The sequence below is a fragment of the Cebus imitator genome, unplaced genomic scaffold (genome assembly GCF_001604975.1).
Source record: "Cebus imitator isolate Cc_AM_T3 unplaced genomic scaffold, Cebus_imitator-1.0 Scaffold657, whole genome shotgun sequence".
In the NCBI taxonomy this organism is placed as follows: Eukaryota; Metazoa; Chordata; class Mammalia; order Primates; family Cebidae; genus Cebus; species Cebus imitator.
Window position 1 is genome coordinate 20,410 of NW_016107972.1, and position 18,896 is coordinate 39,305.

An 18,896-nucleotide genomic window follows, 5' to 3' on the forward strand; every position below is an offset into this window, starting at 1 on the left:
AAAAAAAAAAAAAAAAAAAAAAAAAAAAAAAAAAAAAAAAAAAAAAAAAAAAAAATCCGCTTATTAAAAAAAGACAATGGGAAAAAAAAAGTTAAAATAAAACTTACATCCACAATGACATCTGCTGTTACTGAAGAAACTGTATCTGTTAAAATAGAGCATAAATTCAAGATATTATACTATATCCTATAAAATAGCATCATAAACTGTAATTGCTTATTTCATATAAGAAAAAGAACATTTAGCATATAGAGATTTATCAAGTGTGACAAAACACTATTTATGTCAAATATCTTAACATCAACTTTTACCTTGTAAGACATCAGTGTTCATGATGGGCAAGGCAACATGAGTGTCTGCCAATGACACTATATTGCTTATAACTGGAGTTGTATCTTTCTTTGGAGAAGGAAGCTCTGTTGAAGTATCATGTGCCGTGGAAACATTTACTGACAAAAACAAAAACAAAAAGATTTCTTAGAAAGTAGAAAAAAAAAAATCAATCAATCAGATAGTACTGTTTAATTAAACACTGTTTCAAGAAATAATGCAGGCATTTAACAGCATAAGAAATTGGTAGGTGCTGAAGTAATTTTTATTAGGGTTTAGGAATAGCCAGGTTCTTTAGTATCATATTTATAATTACAATACTACACTGGAAATTTACACTTCTCCAACATTTTATGTCTTAACCTTTGTGCACAATTTCCCAGTCCTTTTAAACAATTTGTTTAAAATTATGAGCAAATTTTTACTGTGATATTACTCATGAAGAAAAGAGATTCTTTTTTTTTTTTTTTTTTTCCGAGACGGAGTTTCACTCGTTACCCAGGCTGGAGTGCAATGGCGCAATCTCGGCTCGGCGCAATCTCGGCTCACCGCAACCTCCGCCTCCTGGGTTCAGGCAATTCTCCTGCCTCAGCCTCCTGAGTAGCTGGGATTACATTACAGGCACGTGCCACCATGCCCAGCTAATGTTTCGTATTTTTAGTAGAGACGGGGTTTCACCATGTTGACCAGGATGGTCTCGATCTCTTGACCTCGTGATCCACCCGCCTCGGCCTCCCAAAGTGCTGGGATTACAGGCTTGAGCCACCGCGCCCGGCTAAGAGATTCTTATAGAATGTCCTAATGGGCATCAATTTCAAACTCTTCCAGGATTCATAAACCTCAGCATCAATGGAGTGCTAGGTTGGCGTCCAAGCTACTATCGCAGACATTTCGGTAACAAGCCAGTTTGCATGATTTACAAATCCCAGAGGCATCAGTCACTCTATGGTCTATGTAAATAGCACCACTAGTCCTACATGAGGCTTTCTGATGGAATACTTAGTTGGCTGGATTATTTGTGCTTTTTTATTAGTGAGTCTTAAAGCATTTACAATTACCTCTATTTCATGTAAAAAAAAAAAAAAAAAAAAAAGTAACGAAAATACTTGTTTTTACAAAGCAGGGCTAAGTAAAACATTCTATGTCTTAATAGAAGCAGTCTTGTAAATATATTAATTAAACTCTGTTGACCAAGTGCCTCCTATGTACCATGTTCTGCAATAGGTGTGCTCTCACTTTCCATATATATGTGTATATATATTTTTTCTTTTTGAGACGAGTCTCACTCTGTAGCTCAAGCTGGAATGCAGTGGCCCGATCTTGGCTCACTGCAGCCTCCACCTTCCAGTTTCAAGTGATTCTCCTGCCTCAGCCTCCTGAGTAGCTGGGATTACAGGAATGTGCCACAATGCCCAGCTGCTGTTTGTATTTTTAGTAGGGACGGGGTTTCACCATATGGCCAGGCTGGTCTTGAACTCCTGACCTTGTGATCCGCTCGCCTTGGCCTCCCAAAGTGCTGGGATTAAAAGGCGTGAATCACTATGCCCAGCTGATGCGCAATATATATTGATGTAAACATATGTATGTTCATTTACTAAAGAATCCAAATAATCTAAAGATATGTATCTTTAAATTTTTATTTTATTATTATTTTTTTTGAGACAGTCTCCCTCCGTTGCCCAAACTGGAGTCCAATGGTGTGATCTTGGCTCACTGCAACCTCCACCACCCAGGTTCAAGTGATTCTCCTGCCTCAGCCCCCTAAGTAGCTGGGATTACAGGCACCCACCACCACACCCAGAGAATACTTTGTATTTTTAGTAGGGATGGGGTTTCGCCATGTTGGCCAGGCTGGTCTTGAACTCCTGACCTCAGGTGATCCACCCACCTTGGCCTCCCAAAGTGCTGGGATTACAGGCATAAGCCACTGTGCCAGGCCTACAAATAATATTAAATCTTGGGTGGTTAAGTAGCCTTACTTTTATACAAAAATACTGAAGAATAGTTCTTTGCAACAAGTTTAGATTGTTTTGACTTTTAAAAGTCAGTTTAAATTGAAAATTAATCAAGTTTATAAATTAAAGCAAAATATTATTTATTAATAATTACTAAACCTGTGAAATTGCTAAACAAACATTACCTGAAGAAGATTCCATCTTAGCTTTACTGTATGCAGAGAAACAATTAATAGAGCAGAAAAGCTCTGTCTTCCCCAAATCACTGGTAGTCTCAATCATTTCATCTGAGGGCTTCAATGGTTTGCAAGGAACAGATGTAAGTGGTTTGGCAGCTTTCTGTGTAGAGATTAAAAGAATATTCATATTCCTGGTATATGACATATATTGTTAACAAACAAGAACTTATCTATTACCACTGCTTTTAGTTGAAATATTAAAAAGAACAGGCTAGGCGGGGTGGCTCAGGCCTGTAATCCCAGAACTTTGGGAGTCTATTACTTGGGGTCAGGAGTTCGAGACCAGCCTGGCCATATGGGGAAACCCCACCTACTAAATATACAAAAATTAGCTGGGGGTGGTGGCAGACACCTGTAATCCCAGCTACTTGGGAGGCTGAGGCATGCGGATCACTTGAACCCGGGAGGTGGAGGTTGCAGTGAGCCGAGAACGTGACACCACACTCCAGCCTGGGTGACAGAGTGAGATTTTGTCTCAAATTAAAAATAAAAAAATAAAAATAAATAAAAAATGAAAATAACAGTGAAGCCAGTTTTTTACATTTTCTTAAAAAAGACATTACAGATTACAATAATTAAAATAAAGAATATTGGCAAATTTGAAAAGGATTTTTATTAGCTATATTTAACAACAATAATAACTATGAAAGCAATAGGGCCAGGCTCAATCTAGCACTTTGGGAGGCTGAGGCGGGCAGATCACCTGAGGTTAGGAGTTTGAGACCAGCCTGGCCAACATGGTGAAACCCCATCTACTAAAAATACAAAAAATTAGCTAGGGGTGGTGGTGAGTGCCTGTGATCCCAGCTACTTGGAGGCTGAGGCCGGAGAATCACTTGAACCTGGGTACAGGAGGTTGCAGTGAGCCAAGATCACGCCACTGCACTCTAGCCTGAGTGAGAGTGAAATCTCATTTCAAGAAAAAAACATAAAACGAAATAAAGCAATAAAGAAAGCAGTCACAAAAGAAGTTCATCATATCAGGCAGTCAAAGCCTACTGGATAAACAAAGGCCTTATTAATTACAGGTGTGTCCTCAATGGTGGCTTGGGAATTAACTTTGGAAAACGTCTACCTATGCTGAGGAGTAGCCAGGAAGGAGTGCTTAACGTATCTTACAAGTTACTGTGGGTATCACTGTTTTTCTAGGCTAACTTCATGGTAAAAATTATTTTGTGTTCAGTAAGTAGTAACTGTGTCAAAGAAGAGATATAAACTTTCAGAAAGGCAGGCATTACTGCAAAGATTATGTTTACCATCTATTCTTTCTTGTCAAACAGGACCCAGCATTCCTGGATTTAAGAATATATCAGAGCCTAGGCACAGTGGCTCACAGCTGTAATCTCAACTTTCAGAGGCTGAGGCAGGAGGATCACCTGAGCCCAGGAGTTTCAGACCAGACTGGTAAAATAGTGAGACCTCATCTCTTAAAAATAAATAAATAAAAATAAAAAATTAGCCTAGTGTGGTGGGATGTGCCTGTAGTCCCTGCTACTTGCGAGGCTGAGGTGGGGAGGATCACTTAAGCCCAAGAAGACAGAGGTTTCAGTGAGCCAAGATCATGCCACTGCACTCCAGGCTGGGTGACAGAGTAAGACTCTATCTCAAAAAAAAGACAGAAAAAAGAATACATCAGGTTGGGTGTGGTGGTTCTTGCCTACAATCCCAGCACTTTGAGAAGCTGAGGCAGGAAGGTCACTTGAGCCCAGGAGTTCGAGACCAGCCTGGGCAACAAAGTGAGAACCATCTCTACAAAAAAACACAAACATAAACCAGGTGTGGTAGCATATGCCTGTGGTCCCAGCTACATGGGAGGCTAAGGCAGAAGGATTGCTTGAACACCTGAGGTTGGGCCTCCAGTGAGCTGTGCTCACCAGTGCACTCCAGCCTCCAGTCTAGACTCAGTCTAAAAAAATAAATCACCAATGGTAATGATAGAATAAAACTCCTTTTGGAGATACAAAGTACAAAGATAGGTCAGGCGTGGTGGCTCATGCCTGTAATCCCAGCACTTCGAGAGGCCAAGGCAGCCAGATTACCTGAGGTCTAGAGTTCAAGACCAGCCTGGCCATCACGGTGAAACCCTGTTTCTACAAAAATGCAAAACATAGCCAGGCGTGGTGATGTGCGCCTGTAATCCCAGCTACTAGGGAGGCTGAGGCGGAAGAATAGCTGGAACCTGGAAGGTGGAGGTTGCAGTGGGTCAAGATCATGCCATTGCACTCCAGCCTGGGCAATAGAGCAAGACTTCTGTCTCAAAAACAACAACAATAACAACAACAAAGTCCAAAGACAAAAAAATACACGTTTTATTTTTCTGTGAGAGAACAGGATATTGGCAAAGGCACAATGAAACAAATTTCTATTTTTATCCTTTATTAGTATGAAAAACTTTTATATTTTGAGAAAGCTTAAAAATTCACTAATCTTTAACATTAAGCAACAATAGTGGCCTAATATTTATTTAATTATTTTTGAGACAGGGTCTTGCTTTGTTGTCTAGGCTGGAGTGCAGTGGTGTGATCTTGGCTCATTGCAACCTTTACCTCTGGGGTTCAAGCAATTCTCATATCTCAGCCTCCTGAATAGCTAGGATTACAGGCATATGCCACCATGCTTGGCTAATTTTTCTATTTTTAGTAGAGATGGCGTTTCACCATGTTGGCCAGGTTGGTCTTGAACTCCTGATCTCAAGTGATCCTCCTGTTTGGCCTCCCAAAGTGCTGGAATTAGAGGCGTGGGCCACTGGGCCCGGCCCAACAGTGGTATAATTTATAATTAAGTTAGTTTATTATTCATAAGGGAAGGCTAACAATACAATCTATTAACATGTGGCCAAAATAATTACATCTAATAATCTACTTTCTAAAAATTAAAAGCTATCCCCTTTTTAGATTCACATATTTGGGCATTTTTCTAATTCTGGATTGTAGTTCACTAACATTATAGATTTACTCCGTTATCACTGTCACATGATGTCTTACATTCAGATATAAGGGCAAAGTATTAGGCTGTACTTGTTAACTAGCCGGTTTACCCAAATCAGTCCTGTCACTGCACATAAGCTGAACAACTGGGTACTCAATACAAGCTCTTAAAAAAGAACAAGGCCTATTTATTGAGTGTCATAAATAAATAAATTTAAAAAAGGAATATTATTTCCTGCCTTTGGGAGAAGTCTGTGCTTTCCGTTTTGCCATTTCTGGTCTTAAGGCAAGATATTCTCAAGATGGGGCATTCTGCCATAGAAAAGATGTGGGTCACAAATGATCTATTTGAATTATGGCTTGTTTTGACTCCCATCTTCAACTGCTTTTTCTTTTTTTTTTCTTGAGACAGAGTTTCACTCTGTCGCCCAGGGTGGAGTACAATGGTGCCATCTTGGTTCACTGCAACCTCCGCCTCCCGGGTTCAAGTGACTCTCCTGCCTCAGACTCCCAAGTAGTTAGGATTACAGATGCCCGCCACCACACCTGGCTAATTTTGTATTCTTTTTTTTTTTTTTTGGGACGGAGTTTCGCTCTTGTTACCCAGGCTGGAGTGCAATGGCGCGATCTCGGCTCACCGCAACCTCCGCCTCCTGGGTTCAGGCAATTCTCCTGCCTCAGCTTCCTGAGTAACTGGGATTACAGGCTTGAGCCACCGCGCCTGGCCTAATTTTGTATTCTCAGTAGAGACAGGGTTTTGCCATGTTGGCCAGGCTGGTCTGCAACTCCTGACCTCAGGTGATCTGCCTGCCTTGGCTTTCTGAAGTGCTGGGACAAATAATCCAAATCTCACTGAATTATTTCCTCCTATGACTGATTCAGAAAAAGCATGTGATATTCTTTTTTACTTTTTAGAGATGAGTTCTTGCTATGTTGCCCAGGCTGGTCTCGAACTCCTAGCTCAACTGACCTCCCACCTTGGTCTCCCAAAGTGCTAGGATAACAGGTGTAAGCCACCATGCCAAGCCACATGTGACATTCTTTATTTTTGCATTGTTTAGTATAAGAGTTAAACACATGGAATTGAAAACAAAAACATGGCTAGGCTCACACCAGTAATCCCAGCACCTTAGGAGACTAAGACAGAATCAGCTAAGTTCGGGAGTTTTAAGACAAGCTTGGACAACACAGTAAGGGCTTGTCTCTACAAAAAATTTAAAAACTAGCCAGGTGTGGTGGCATGTGCCTGTAGTCCCAGCTACTCGGGACGCTGATGTGGGAGTATCACTTGAGCTAAAGAGATCAAGGTTATGGTAAGCCATGACTGCCACTGTACTCCAGGCTGGCTGACAGAGCAAGACCTTGTCACACACACACACCAAAAAAAAAAAAAAAAAAAAAGCCGAGCATGTGCTCCCAGCTTCTTCCAAGGCTGATACAAGAGGATTTTTAAGTCTGAAGGATATAATGAGCATGGGAGGTTGAAGCTGGAGTGAACCGTGATAATGCCACTGCACTCCAGCCTGGTAGCAGAGAGACAACTCCCAAAAAAAAAGTTGGTGAGCATGTGGAGAAATGTGAATCCTTTTGCACTGTTAGTGGGAATGTAAAATGATACAGCTGCTGTAGAATATAATATGGAGTTTCCTTAAAAAATTAGGAATAAAACTGTAAGATCCAGCTGTCTGACTTTGGGGTATGTTGGGTCTCTCAGTTTCTTTTTTCTGTCCTGACTGAGAAACAAAGGCTTCTTCACAGTTGTGTGTCCTGGGCAGCTGCTTGTTTTGTCCTGCAGGCCTGAACTCAAGCCAGGATTTTGGACAGTCCCAGGCACTGATGAAGGTTTTTCAGGTGGTTGTCCAAAACCCTGGAAGGAACTAGCTCCAGCCCTGAGCCAAATTTCTTTTTTAAATATATATTTTATTGCACTTTAGGTTCTGGTATACGTGTGCAGAACATGCAGGATTGTTGCATAAGTACATACATGGCAATATGGTTTGCTGCCTCCATCCCCCCATCACCTATATCTGGCATTTCTCCCCATGTTATCCCTCCCCAATTCCCTATCCCCACTGTCCCTCCCCTATTCCCCCACAACAGACCCCAGTGTGTGATGTTCCCCTCCCTGTGTCCATGTGTTCTCATTGTTCAACACCAGCCTATGACTGAGAACATGCAATGCTTGATTTCCTGTTCGTGTGTCAGTTTGCTGAGAATGATGGTTTCCAGATTCATCCATGTCTTTACAAAGGACACAAACTCATCATTTTTTATGACTGCATAGTATTCCATGGTTTATATGTGCCACATTTTCCTTGTCCACTCTATCATCAATGGGCATTTGGATTGGTTCCAGGTCTTTGCTATTGTAAACAGTGCTGCAGTGAACATACATGTGCATGTGTCCTTATAGTAGAACGATTTATAATTCTTTGGATATATACCCAGTAATGGAATTGCTGGGTCAAATGGGATTTCTATTTCTAGGTACTTGAGGAATCGCACACTATCTTCCACAATGGTTGAGCTAATTTACGCTCCCACCAACAGTGTAAAAGTGTTCTTATATCTCCACATCCTCTCCAGCATCTGTTGTCTCCAGATTTTTTAATGATCGCCATTCTAACCGGCATGTGATGGTATCTCAATGTAGTTTTGATTTGCATTTCTCTAATGACCAGTGAGGATGAGCATTTTTTCATGTTTGTTGGCCTCATATATGTCTTCTTTTGAAAAGTGTTCATATCCTTAACCCACGTTTGAATGGGTTTGTTTTTTTCTTGTAAATCTGTTTTAGTTCTTTGTAGATTCTAGATATTAGCCCTTTGTCAGATGGGTAGATTGCAAAATTTTTTTCCCATTCTGTTGGTTGCCAGTTCACTCTAATGATTGTTTCTTTTGCTGTATAGAAGCTCTGGAGTTTAATTAGATCCCATTTGTCTATGTTGGCTTTTGTTGCCAATGCTTTTGGTGTTTTAGTCATGAAGTCCTTGCCTATGCCTATGTCCTGAATGATTTTGCCTAGGTTTTCTTCTAGGGATTTTATGGTGTTAGGTCTTTTGTTTAAGTCTTTAATCCATCTGGAGTTAATTTTAGTGTAGGGTGTCAGGAAGGGGTGCAGTTTCTGCTTTCTGCACATGGCTAGCCAGTTTCCCCAACCTCATTTAAGAAACAGGAAATCCTTTCCCTATTGCTTGTTTTTGTCAGGTTTGTCAAAGATCAGATGGTTATAGATGTGTGATGTTGCCTCTGAGGCCTCTGTTCTGTTCCATTGGTCTATATCTCTGTTTTGGTACCAGTACCATGCTGTATTGATTACTGTAGCGTCTGTATATTTAGAAGATGATGGGGTCTTCTAAATATACAATCATGTCGTCTGCAAATAGAGATAATTCGACTTCCTCCTTTCCTAATTGAATACCTTTTATTTCTTTTTCTTGCCTGATTGTTCTGGCTAGAACTTCCAATACTATATTGAATAGGAGTGGTGACAGAGGGCATCCTTGTCTAGTGCCAGATTTCAAAGGGAATGCTTCCAGTTTTTGCCCATTCAGTATGATATTGGCTGTGGCTTTGTCGTAAATAACTTTTATTATTTTGAGATACATTCNGCATGGTGGCGCATGCCTGTAATCCCAGCTACTGAGGAGGTTGAGGCAGGAGAATTGCCTGAACCCAGGAGGCGGAGGTTGCGGTGAGCCAAGATTGCACCATTGCACTCCAGCCTGGGCAACAAGAGTGAAACTCCGTCTCAAAAAAAAAAAAATTAAAAACAAAACAAAAATACTTTTGTGTTTGGGTTTTATTGACCAGTAGACTACTGGTGTTTTTACTATACTTATCTGTAGTTTATAAACTGGCTCCAACCTGCTTGCCCTCTCCTTAAGGTAAGATAATCAATCTGAGATTATTTAGGAAGATCTCCATATAGCATTTATAATGAATTCTTTTTTTTAATCATACCCTGCCCCATCATGAATTCTTATGCAAGAGGAAACTGTCAAAAGTCTTCTATTTCATCTTCATCAACTTACCACCTGACATTATTCCAAAGGGTACCAAAAACTACTTCCCACATTTTCCTAGAGTGGAACCATTCATAGGACAGTTAATAGAAGAAACAATAGGTCTTAATTCATACCTGCTTATATGCTGTAATACTCTTTGAACTATTATAATAATGAGACTGTCCTTCCACCTGAAGTATGTGGGACAGACTAGAGCTGGTGTAACAGTAGGCACCACAGTTCTCACAGCAGTTCATGATGAAGTTGTTAGCAGAGTGAAACTTTGAAAGGCAGGCATTACTGCAAAGATTATGATTCACATTCTGGTATTTTACTTCATACTGAATCTAGGATTTAATAAAAAGATTCAGTAAAAACTCTGATATTTAAGCAGAATCATCAGAACCCCTTCAAAGTTTATAATTGCAACTTACAGTAGCAGTCTTCTGGCACATGCTGCACTTGGTCAAAATGCTATTAGTACATATGGTAACAAATGGTTTTCTTTTTTCTTCATATGATGAAAGACAAGATAGGCTGCAAAAAGTTTTGCAAGAGGTAGCTTCTTCCAGCTGGACACTGATCACATCCTTTGGATTTAAAATGTCTCTAAGAATAAACATCAAGGACACCATTAAGCAGTTTAAATTATAACTTCTTTATCTTTATAAACGAAATGACCTCTCAAAATAGAGTAAGAACATTAGCCTTGAAATAAGAAAACCTGGTATCCAGTTCTCTCACATTTATACTCCCTAAGTGTTAATTTTCTCATCCATACCTTATAGATTACAAAGCACATCTGATAGTGCAGTTTTTTTGTTTTTGTTTGTTAAAGAGACAGGGTCCTGCTGTGTTGCCCAGGCTGGCCTCGAACTCTTGGGCTCAAAAGATTCTCCTATCTCAGCCTCCCGAGTAGCTAGGATTACAGGTACATAATCCCACCATGCCTGACTTTGATAGTGCAGTTTTGAAGACGAGCTAGCCTGTATTAGGTAGTGCTAGTGAAAACCAAGTGATGATGAGAGATCACATATTCATATGAGCAACTCTGGAATCTACAGGACAGAGAATCTCAAGGTATGGTCTTCAAATCCCAGGGGGATCCCCAAGATCAAAACTGTTTTCATAATAATGTTATTTGCCTTTTCGTTGTGTTGATGTTTGCAACATCACTTTGCAACTGATGTTGCAAAGCTAATGGTAGGACCCTGCAATCCCACTCTTTGGTATACACCCAAAAAACTGAAAACAGGTACTCAAACACATGTACCTGTATATTCATAATAGCACTATTCACAATAGTCAAAAGACAAAAACAGCCCAAATCAGTAAGTGAATGACTGGATAAGCACATTGTGTTATATACATACAGTGGAATATTATTCACCTATTAACAAAAAGAATTAAGTACTGATACATGGTACAACATGGACAAACCTTGAAAATATTATGCTAAGGCAAAGAACCAGACATAAAAAGTCACTGCACTATAGCCTGAGCAACAGAGTAATAATATCCAGTCTTAAAAAAGTCACACTGGATTCCATTTATATGAGCTATTCAGAATAGATACATCTATAGATACAATGCATCCTGGTGATTGACAGGCACTGTGGGGAGAGGGAAATCAGGAGAAACTGCTTAATGTATAAGGTGTTTTACTTTGAAGTGATGGAAATGCTCTGGAACAAGAAAGGTGATAGTCACAAATTATGAATATACTAAATGCCAATGAAATGGTTTTTTTTTAAAAAAAATACTAATTTCACTTCAATGAATTTGGAAAAGAAAAAAGGCAATAGTGTCTAAAACTGTCAGCCTTAGCAGAAATCAAGGCAGCAGCACCCAAATGTACTAATATTCATGTTATTCCCTGCTACACATTCACTGCTAAAAATAAAAAATAAAAAAAGTATCAGTTTCACTTAAGGATGTACTCAATGAAACAGCAAAATATTTGAAATTATTTAAATTTCATCCTTAAGTACAATTAAAAAATATTCTGTCTTGGCCAAGTGGTAGGGCCAGAAGAAAGTAATTCTGTTTGACAAACTAGGACATAGGCATAAAATACTTCTGGACACAAAAGGATGATGGTTGTCTCAAGGAAAAGCTCATATGGAAATGTTGAGTTATAATAAATTAGCCACTTTTTTCATGGAAAACATTTTTACTTCAAAGTACTGTAAATAGTTCACCATAAATAGTTTCAAGACAAACAATTATCCAGAAGTGGGTATCTGCAGATATTTTCTTGAAAATGAAAAAAATGAGACTGTCACTTCAAATAAAATGACTGACAGTAATTACCACTAACGATAAAATTTTGGCTTTCAAGTGATAATTAGAATTTTGGAAAACTTGTATCTTCCAACTTCAACGTGATTGATTCCCAAAACTTAAGAAGTTTTCTGAGATTAGTGGTGATTTAAAAAATACTGCATAATAAAATATGTCCACATTTGAAAGATCTGCAGTACTCAATAAACCAATATTTTCCAAATGACAATAGCATATTACAGAAATCATTCATGGGTTAAAGATCCATTCAAAGTACAAGACAGATTAATGAATTTTAACATAAGAGTGCAAAAAGTTAACTGAGCCACACTGCAACCAGCTTTTAACAAACTACCACTTGATTTTTGGTTGTAGTATCAAAGAACATCCACACTTATCTGAAAGTCTGAAAGGCTAAACACTCTCCCTTTCTCCAATCATATATTTGTGAGGCCAGATTTTCTTCAGATGTCAAACAACACATTTTGCAATAAAGTGAAGGCAGAAGCAGATATAAAAATCCAGCTAGACGTTAGGTGATTTGCAAAACTGATAAAACAATGACACTCTTACCAATTTTTAAAAATATGGCTATTTTTCATTTAAAAAGTCATTTAATTTTTGATATAGTTAATATTCATAGATATAACCTACATAACTAAAGCTTCGGGTCTTCCATAAATTCTTTTTGTTTTGAGACACAGTCTCGCTCTGTCGCCGGGCTGGACTACAGTGGTACGATCTCAGCTCACTGCAACCTCCACCTCCTGGGTTCAAGCAATTCTAATGCTTCAGCCTCCCGAGTAGCTGGGATTAGAGGCACGTGCCACCACACCCAGCTGATTTTTGTATTTTTAGTAGCAACAGGGTTTCACCATGTTGGCCAGGATGGATTTGAACTCGTGATCCACCTGCCTCGGCCTCCCAACATGCTGGGATTAGGCATGAGCCACCACGCCGGCCAGGTCTTCAATAATTTTTAAGTGTGTAAGAACTCCTCAGACCAGAAAGTTTGAGAACTGCCACTGTAGAAAATATCAATATACCTAGTAGCTGGGTGTGGTGGCTCATGCTTTTAATCCCAGAACTTTGGGATGCTAAGGTGGGCGGATCACCTGTCAGGAGTTTTGAGACTAGCTTGGCTAACATGGTGAAACTCGGTCTCTACTAAAAATACAAAATTTAGCCGAGCATGGTAGTGGGTGTCTGTAATTCCAGCTACTTGGGAGGCTGAGGCAGTAGAATTGCTTGAACCTGGGAGGCAGAGGTTGTAGTGACCTGAGGTCATGCCACTGCACTCTAGCCTAGGAGACAGAGCAAGACACCATCAAAAACAAACAAACAAAAAAATCACTATACCTGGTTACCTAGAATCCTCAGTATATCTATATCTGAGGATAGTTTTCAAGGTGAACTAACCCTGAAATTAACATTAACACTTTAATTTAATTTTCAGCTGGGCACAGTGGTATATGCCTGTAATCCCAGCACCTGGGAGGCTGAGGTGGGAGGATCATTTGTGGTCAGAAGTTGTAGACCAGCCTGGCCAATATGGTGAAACCCTGTCTCTACTAAAAACAAAAATCAGCTGGGTATGGTGGCACGTGCTTGTAGTAATTCCAGCTACTCTGGAAGCTAAGACATGAAGATTGCTTGAACCCAGGAGGTGGAAATTGCAGTGAGCCAAGATTGTGCCACTGCACTGCAGACTGGATGACAGAGTAACACTGTTTCAAAAAAAAAAAATTCAAAATTTAATGTATTATTAACTTTCCATATTTTAAATAGACAGTATCAAAAATAACAGGCTTACTTCATTATTACATTCATCATTTTAGTGATTTAAAATATAGCTCATCCACAGTGCTATCCTTAACTTCATTTGATTAAAATTCTTCTAGAATTCACTGTGTGCCAAGGAATGTTAGATATAAGGGATGATAATCTGGTCCTTAATGTCAAGACTCTAGTCACAATCTAACCAGGACAGTATCAATTACTAATGATTTTACTATTTTATGATCAATGTTTTGGGAGTTATGAACACAACACTAAAAACACAGACCACAGAATTAATTTGGGGGGCGGACAGTTCTAAGAGGAGAGTGAAGAATGGTGTGGGAATAGACAAAAGGTAAAAATATTTGAGGCATATCTTTCAGACAGAATGATAAGACATCAGCCAGGTGGGAAGGGAGGCAGAAGAAACTACATTAGTAGACTCATGGAAGTCTGAAAATCCTTCCTAGTTTTCATTGCTATCAGCATACTAGATTGCTGGCTTTAAAGAATCTACTAAAGCTTTATAAAAAATTTAAAAATGATCTACAGGAGTTGGAAATAAAAGAACAAAAACAAAAACAAAAAATTAAAAAATGAATGTTGGCTTGGTACAGTGGCTCACACCTGTAATCCTAGCAATTTGGGAGGCCAAGGCACGTGGATCGCCTGAGGTCAGGAGTTTAAGACCAGCCTGGCCAACATGGTGAAACCCTGTCTCTACTGAAAATACAAAAATTAGCTGGGCCTGGTGGTGGGTGCCTGTAATCCCAACTACTCGGGAGGCTGAGGCAGGAGAATCACTTGAACCTGGGAGGTGGAGGTTGCAGTGAGCAGAGATCTGCCACTGCATTCCAGTCTGGGTGACAGAGTGAGACTACCTTAAAAAAAAAAAAAAGTTTGCTGGGTACAGTGACTCAAACCCAGCACTGTGGAAGGAGAAGGAAGGAAGATCACTTGAGCCCAGGAGTTCAAGACCAGCCTGGACAAGGTGAAACCATCTCTACAAAAAAATACAAAAACTGGCCAGGCGGGGTGGCATGTGCCTGTAGTCCCAGACACTTGGGAGGGTAAAGGTGGGAGGATTGCTTAAACCCAGGTGGTCAAGGCTGTAGCAAGCCAAAATGGTGCCACTGTACTCCAGCCTGGGTGACAGAGACCTTGTCTCAAAAAAAGAAAAGTCAACAACTTAGGAACAATTTTCCTATAAATAAATCAAATAATAATAATAATAAATTATTTTGGACTTATTAATTGCATTCAGGATTTCTAGTTGGTTCCAACTGAGAAACTAAAGAAATGATACTTTTTAAACACACTGTACCCAAGAACAAGTCACATTTTTCTTTTTTTTTTTTTGAGACAGCGTCTCAATCTGTCACCCAGGCTGGAGTGCAGTCACACAATCTCAGCTCACTGCAACCTGGGACTCCCAGGTTCAATTATCCTGCCTCAGCCACCAGAGTAGCTGGGATTACAGGCGCACACCACCACATCCGGTGAATTTTGTTATTTTTAGTAGAGGCAGGGATTCGCCATGTTGGCTAGGCTGGTCTCCAACTCCTAAGTGATTCTCCTGCCTTGGCCACCCAAAGTGCTGAGATTACAGCTGTGAACCACCTCAACTGGCCCACAAGACACATCTTTCTAATAAGATTTAAAATGTCATCAGTCATCTTCCATTTGGTCCATGAAATAGAATTAAAACTGCATTGACTCAAAACAGATATTAAATCATTCCTATAAAAGAAATCTCAAAAATAACAAAATCAGGCAGGGTGCAGTGGCTCACCCCTGTAATCCTAGCACTTTGGGAGGACAAGGTAGGCAGATCACCTGAGGTCAGGAGTTGGAGACCACCCTGGCCATAAAGGCAAAACTGCATCTCTACTAAAAATTAAAAAATTAGCTGGGCACACTGGCATGCAGCTGTAATCCCAGCTATTTGGGAGGCTGAGGCAGGAGAACTGCTTGAACCCAGGAGGTGGAGAATACAGTGAGCCAAGATTGTACCACTGCATTCCGGCTTGGGTGACAAAGTGAGACTCCACCTCAAAAAAAACAAAACAAAACAAAAAAACCCCTGAAAATCAGTATAGTGGCTCACACCTGTAATCCCAGCCGTTTGGGAGACCAAGGTAGGAAGATCACTTGGGCTCAGGAGTTTGAGACCAGCCTGGGCAACATAGCGAGACTCTGTCTCTGAAAAAAATAAATAAAACAAATAAGTAACTGAAAATTATTTTGAAAGATAGCTTCACTAGAAGAAAACAAACCCCAGAAGATTAGTTAAAATTTATATAAAAGGGTAATTAATGTGGAATTTTTAAGTTTTAAAAAAAGCACCTACTACCCTGAATCATAGATGGCCTTTCCCAGCCTAAAATTTACTACCATCTTTCTACCAACTACAAAATAATATTTTCTAGAAAAATTTTATTCTAGAGGAAGTAAAACTTATCTCAGATTTTTACTCATATTGGATTTCCATGCCTAAGAGAACTTACACACTAAATCTTTCCTGCTTCAGCCTTTTTCAATCTGTCTGGGACATCTGCTGAAGATGTGTAGTGAGTCTCTAAGGTCCCTTCCAGTTTTATGATTCTGCAGGAAGAGAAAGCAGACTGAAGAGAGTACCGTATGGCCCATAGCAAGAAAGTAAAAAGACAAAAGACTACTATAGTATTGAAGGGTTGAAAAGCAAAAGATAATAGTAAGTAACGTTCCATGGAGTAACACCTGAAGCAAAATATAACTGAAACAGCAGCCAGAGGAGCTGAAGCAACCCATCAAAAGGGTTTATGAGTTTGTTAAGAGAATAATAGTTAACATTTACTGAGTTCATATTACAAGCTAGTATTGTTCTGACCATTTAAATATACTATTTAATGCTCATAATTCTTTTGTACATTTATCAAAAACAGGTATGACTACTAAGTAGCAAAGAAGTTCTCAACACTGCTCCAACTTTGGCATGTATAGAAATCACATAGGGATAAATGCAGTTCTGAATCAGTAGGTCTGGATGAGACCTGAGAAAGTGTATTTCTTTTTTTCTTTTTTTTTTTGAGACAGAGTCTCATTCTGTTGACTGGGCTGGAGTGCAGTGGCACGATCTCAGCTTACTGCAACCTCTGCCTCTCAGGTTCAAGCAATTACCTTGCCTCAGCTTCCAGAGTAGCTGGGACTACAGGTACATGCCACCATGTCTGGCTAATTTTTTGTATTTTAGTAGAGATGGGGTTTGACCATGTTGCCTAGGCTGGTCTCAAACTCCTGAGCTAAGGCAATCCACCCACCTTGGCCTCCCAAAGTGCTAGGATTACGGGATTACAAGCGTGAGCCATCGCGCCCAGCCTGAGAAAGTACATTTCTAACAAATTCTTAGGTGATGCTTATCTAGCAACTCAGGGATGAAACTTTGAGTAGTAAAATATAACTAAATGCAAGAACCAAAACTCAAATTATGGCAACCTGAGTTTAAAACAAGTATTATTTGAAAGGAATTTGTTATATTTAGAAGCACTGTCGTTGCCTATGAATTTTCTTGCTCTGAACATTTAAAAGTTAGCATATCCTAGGTACTAATGACCATAATTATATTGCCTTAGGACTCTCAAAGCCAAAAGGACACTGATTTTTCACAAATTCTCACAAAAAATTTTAAAAGACTACATAGAGAAGCCAGGCGAGGTGGCTCATACCTGTAATCCCAGCACTTTGGGAGGCCGAGGCAGGCAGATCACCTGAGGTCAGGAGTTCAAGATCAGCCTGGCCAATGTGGTGAAACCCTGTCTCTACTGAAAATACAAAAAATTAGCCGGGAGTGATGGCGGGCACCTGTAATCCCAGCTACTCGAGAGGCTAAGGCAGGAGAATTGCTTTAACTTAGGAGGCGGAGGTTGGAGTGAGCCAAGATCGTGCTACTTAACTCCAGCCTGGGAGACAGAACCAGACTCTGGCTAAAAAAAAAAAAAAAAAAAAATACAAAGAAACACATAGGTTTATCTATGGCCTTGAATTTTTCAAAAGAATCACTTCATTTACAAGAGAAATATATTATTCTACATTCCTGGAAAATCTACATTAACTGTCAACAGGATTAATTTTTTAGTAGATTGTTCCCTATACAGTTAAACAATAGAATAGAATGGATGTACAATAATCCCATTTACAGAGAATTTCAAATGAAAAAAGTAGGAAAATAAGTTTTAGAAGTCACATTACTTAAAGTTGAAGAGAAACAGGCCAAGTGAGGTGGCTCATGCCTGTAATCCCAGCACCTTGGGAGACCGAGGTAGGTGGATCACGAGGTCAGGAGTTCAAGACCAGCCTGGCCAACATGGTGAAACCCCATCTCCACTAAAAACACAAAAATTAGTCTGTGTGGTGGCAGGCACCTGTAATCCCAGCTACTCAGGAGGCTGAGGCAGGAGAATCACTTGAACCCAGGAGGTGAAGGTTGAAGTGAGCAGAGATCGTGCCACTGCATTTCGGCCTGGGTGACAGAGATTCCATCTTGAGGAAAACAAAACAAAAAAACTTGAAAAGAAACAGAACTTTTCACATGTTAATTTCTACAAAGAAATAGAGAGAGATATAAATATATACTTATATTTTTAATAAACATACATATATATTTATTTATGTATATACAAATATATATATATCTATATATATTTTTTTCCTGAAAAAATCTATCAGAGGAACTAAAAAAAGTAGAAAAAGCTTATTTTCAGCCAGGTGCAACAGCTCAGGCCTCTAATCTCAGCACTTTGGGAGGCCAAGGCAGGTGGATCACCTGAGGTTGGGAGTTCGAGACCAGCCTGACCAACATGGGGAAACCCTGTCTCTACTAAAAATACAAAATTAGCCAGGTGTGGTAGTGCATGCCTGTAATCCCAGCTACTCGGGAGGCTAAGGCAGAAGAATCACTTGAACCCAGGAGACGGAGGCTGTAGTGAAGAGATCATGCCACTGCACTCCAGCCTGGGCAATAAGAGCAAAACTTAGTATCAAAAAAAAAAAAAAAGAAAAAAGGCCAGGCACAGTGGCTCACGTCTGTAATCCAAACACTTTGGAGGCCAAGGCAGGCAGATCACCTGAGGTCAGGAGTTCAAGACCAGCCTGACCAACATGATGAAACCCTGTCTTAAATAAATAAATAAAAGCTTCTTTCCACTAAACAAGACAACATGTCTAGGCAAAACCATTCAGGACACAGGTATAGGCACGGACTTCATGACTAAAACACCAAAGGCATTGGCAATAAAAGCCAAAATAGACAAATGGGATCTAATTAAACTCCAGAGCTTCTGTACAGCAAAAGAAACAATCATTAGAGTGAACCAGCAACCAACAGAATGGGAAAAAATT

At 39.7% G+C, this 18,896-nt stretch overlaps 1 protein-coding gene across 4 annotated transcripts in view; it reads right to left on the reverse strand.

Moving 5' to 3' along the window:
• Window positions 1-16,650, reverse strand: part of ZMYM1 (zinc finger MYM-type containing 1) — a 20,665-nt gene extending 4,015 nt beyond the window's left edge. Inside the window, exons 1-6 of one of the 4 annotated variants that reach the window (XM_017518029.2) lie at window positions 16,028-16,650; window positions 9,893-10,067; window positions 9,593-9,805; window positions 2,471-2,624; window positions 312-449; window positions 108-145 (exon numbers count right to left, since the gene is read on the reverse strand). In XM_017518029.2, the coding sequence (XP_017373518.1) occupies window positions 108-145; window positions 312-449; window positions 2,471-2,624; window positions 9,593-9,805; window positions 9,893-9,913 (564 nt within the window). In that variant the 5' untranslated portion in view covers window positions 9,914-10,067; window positions 16,028-16,650. Of the gene's footprint in view, window positions 1-107; window positions 146-311; window positions 450-2,470; window positions 2,625-9,592; window positions 9,806-9,892; window positions 12,488-16,027 lie in introns of those variants that run through there. The other 3 variants (XM_017518031.2, XM_017518027.2, XM_017518026.2) reach the window with 3 other exon arrangements.
• Between the last annotated feature and the right edge of the window lie 2,246 nt (window positions 16,651-18,896).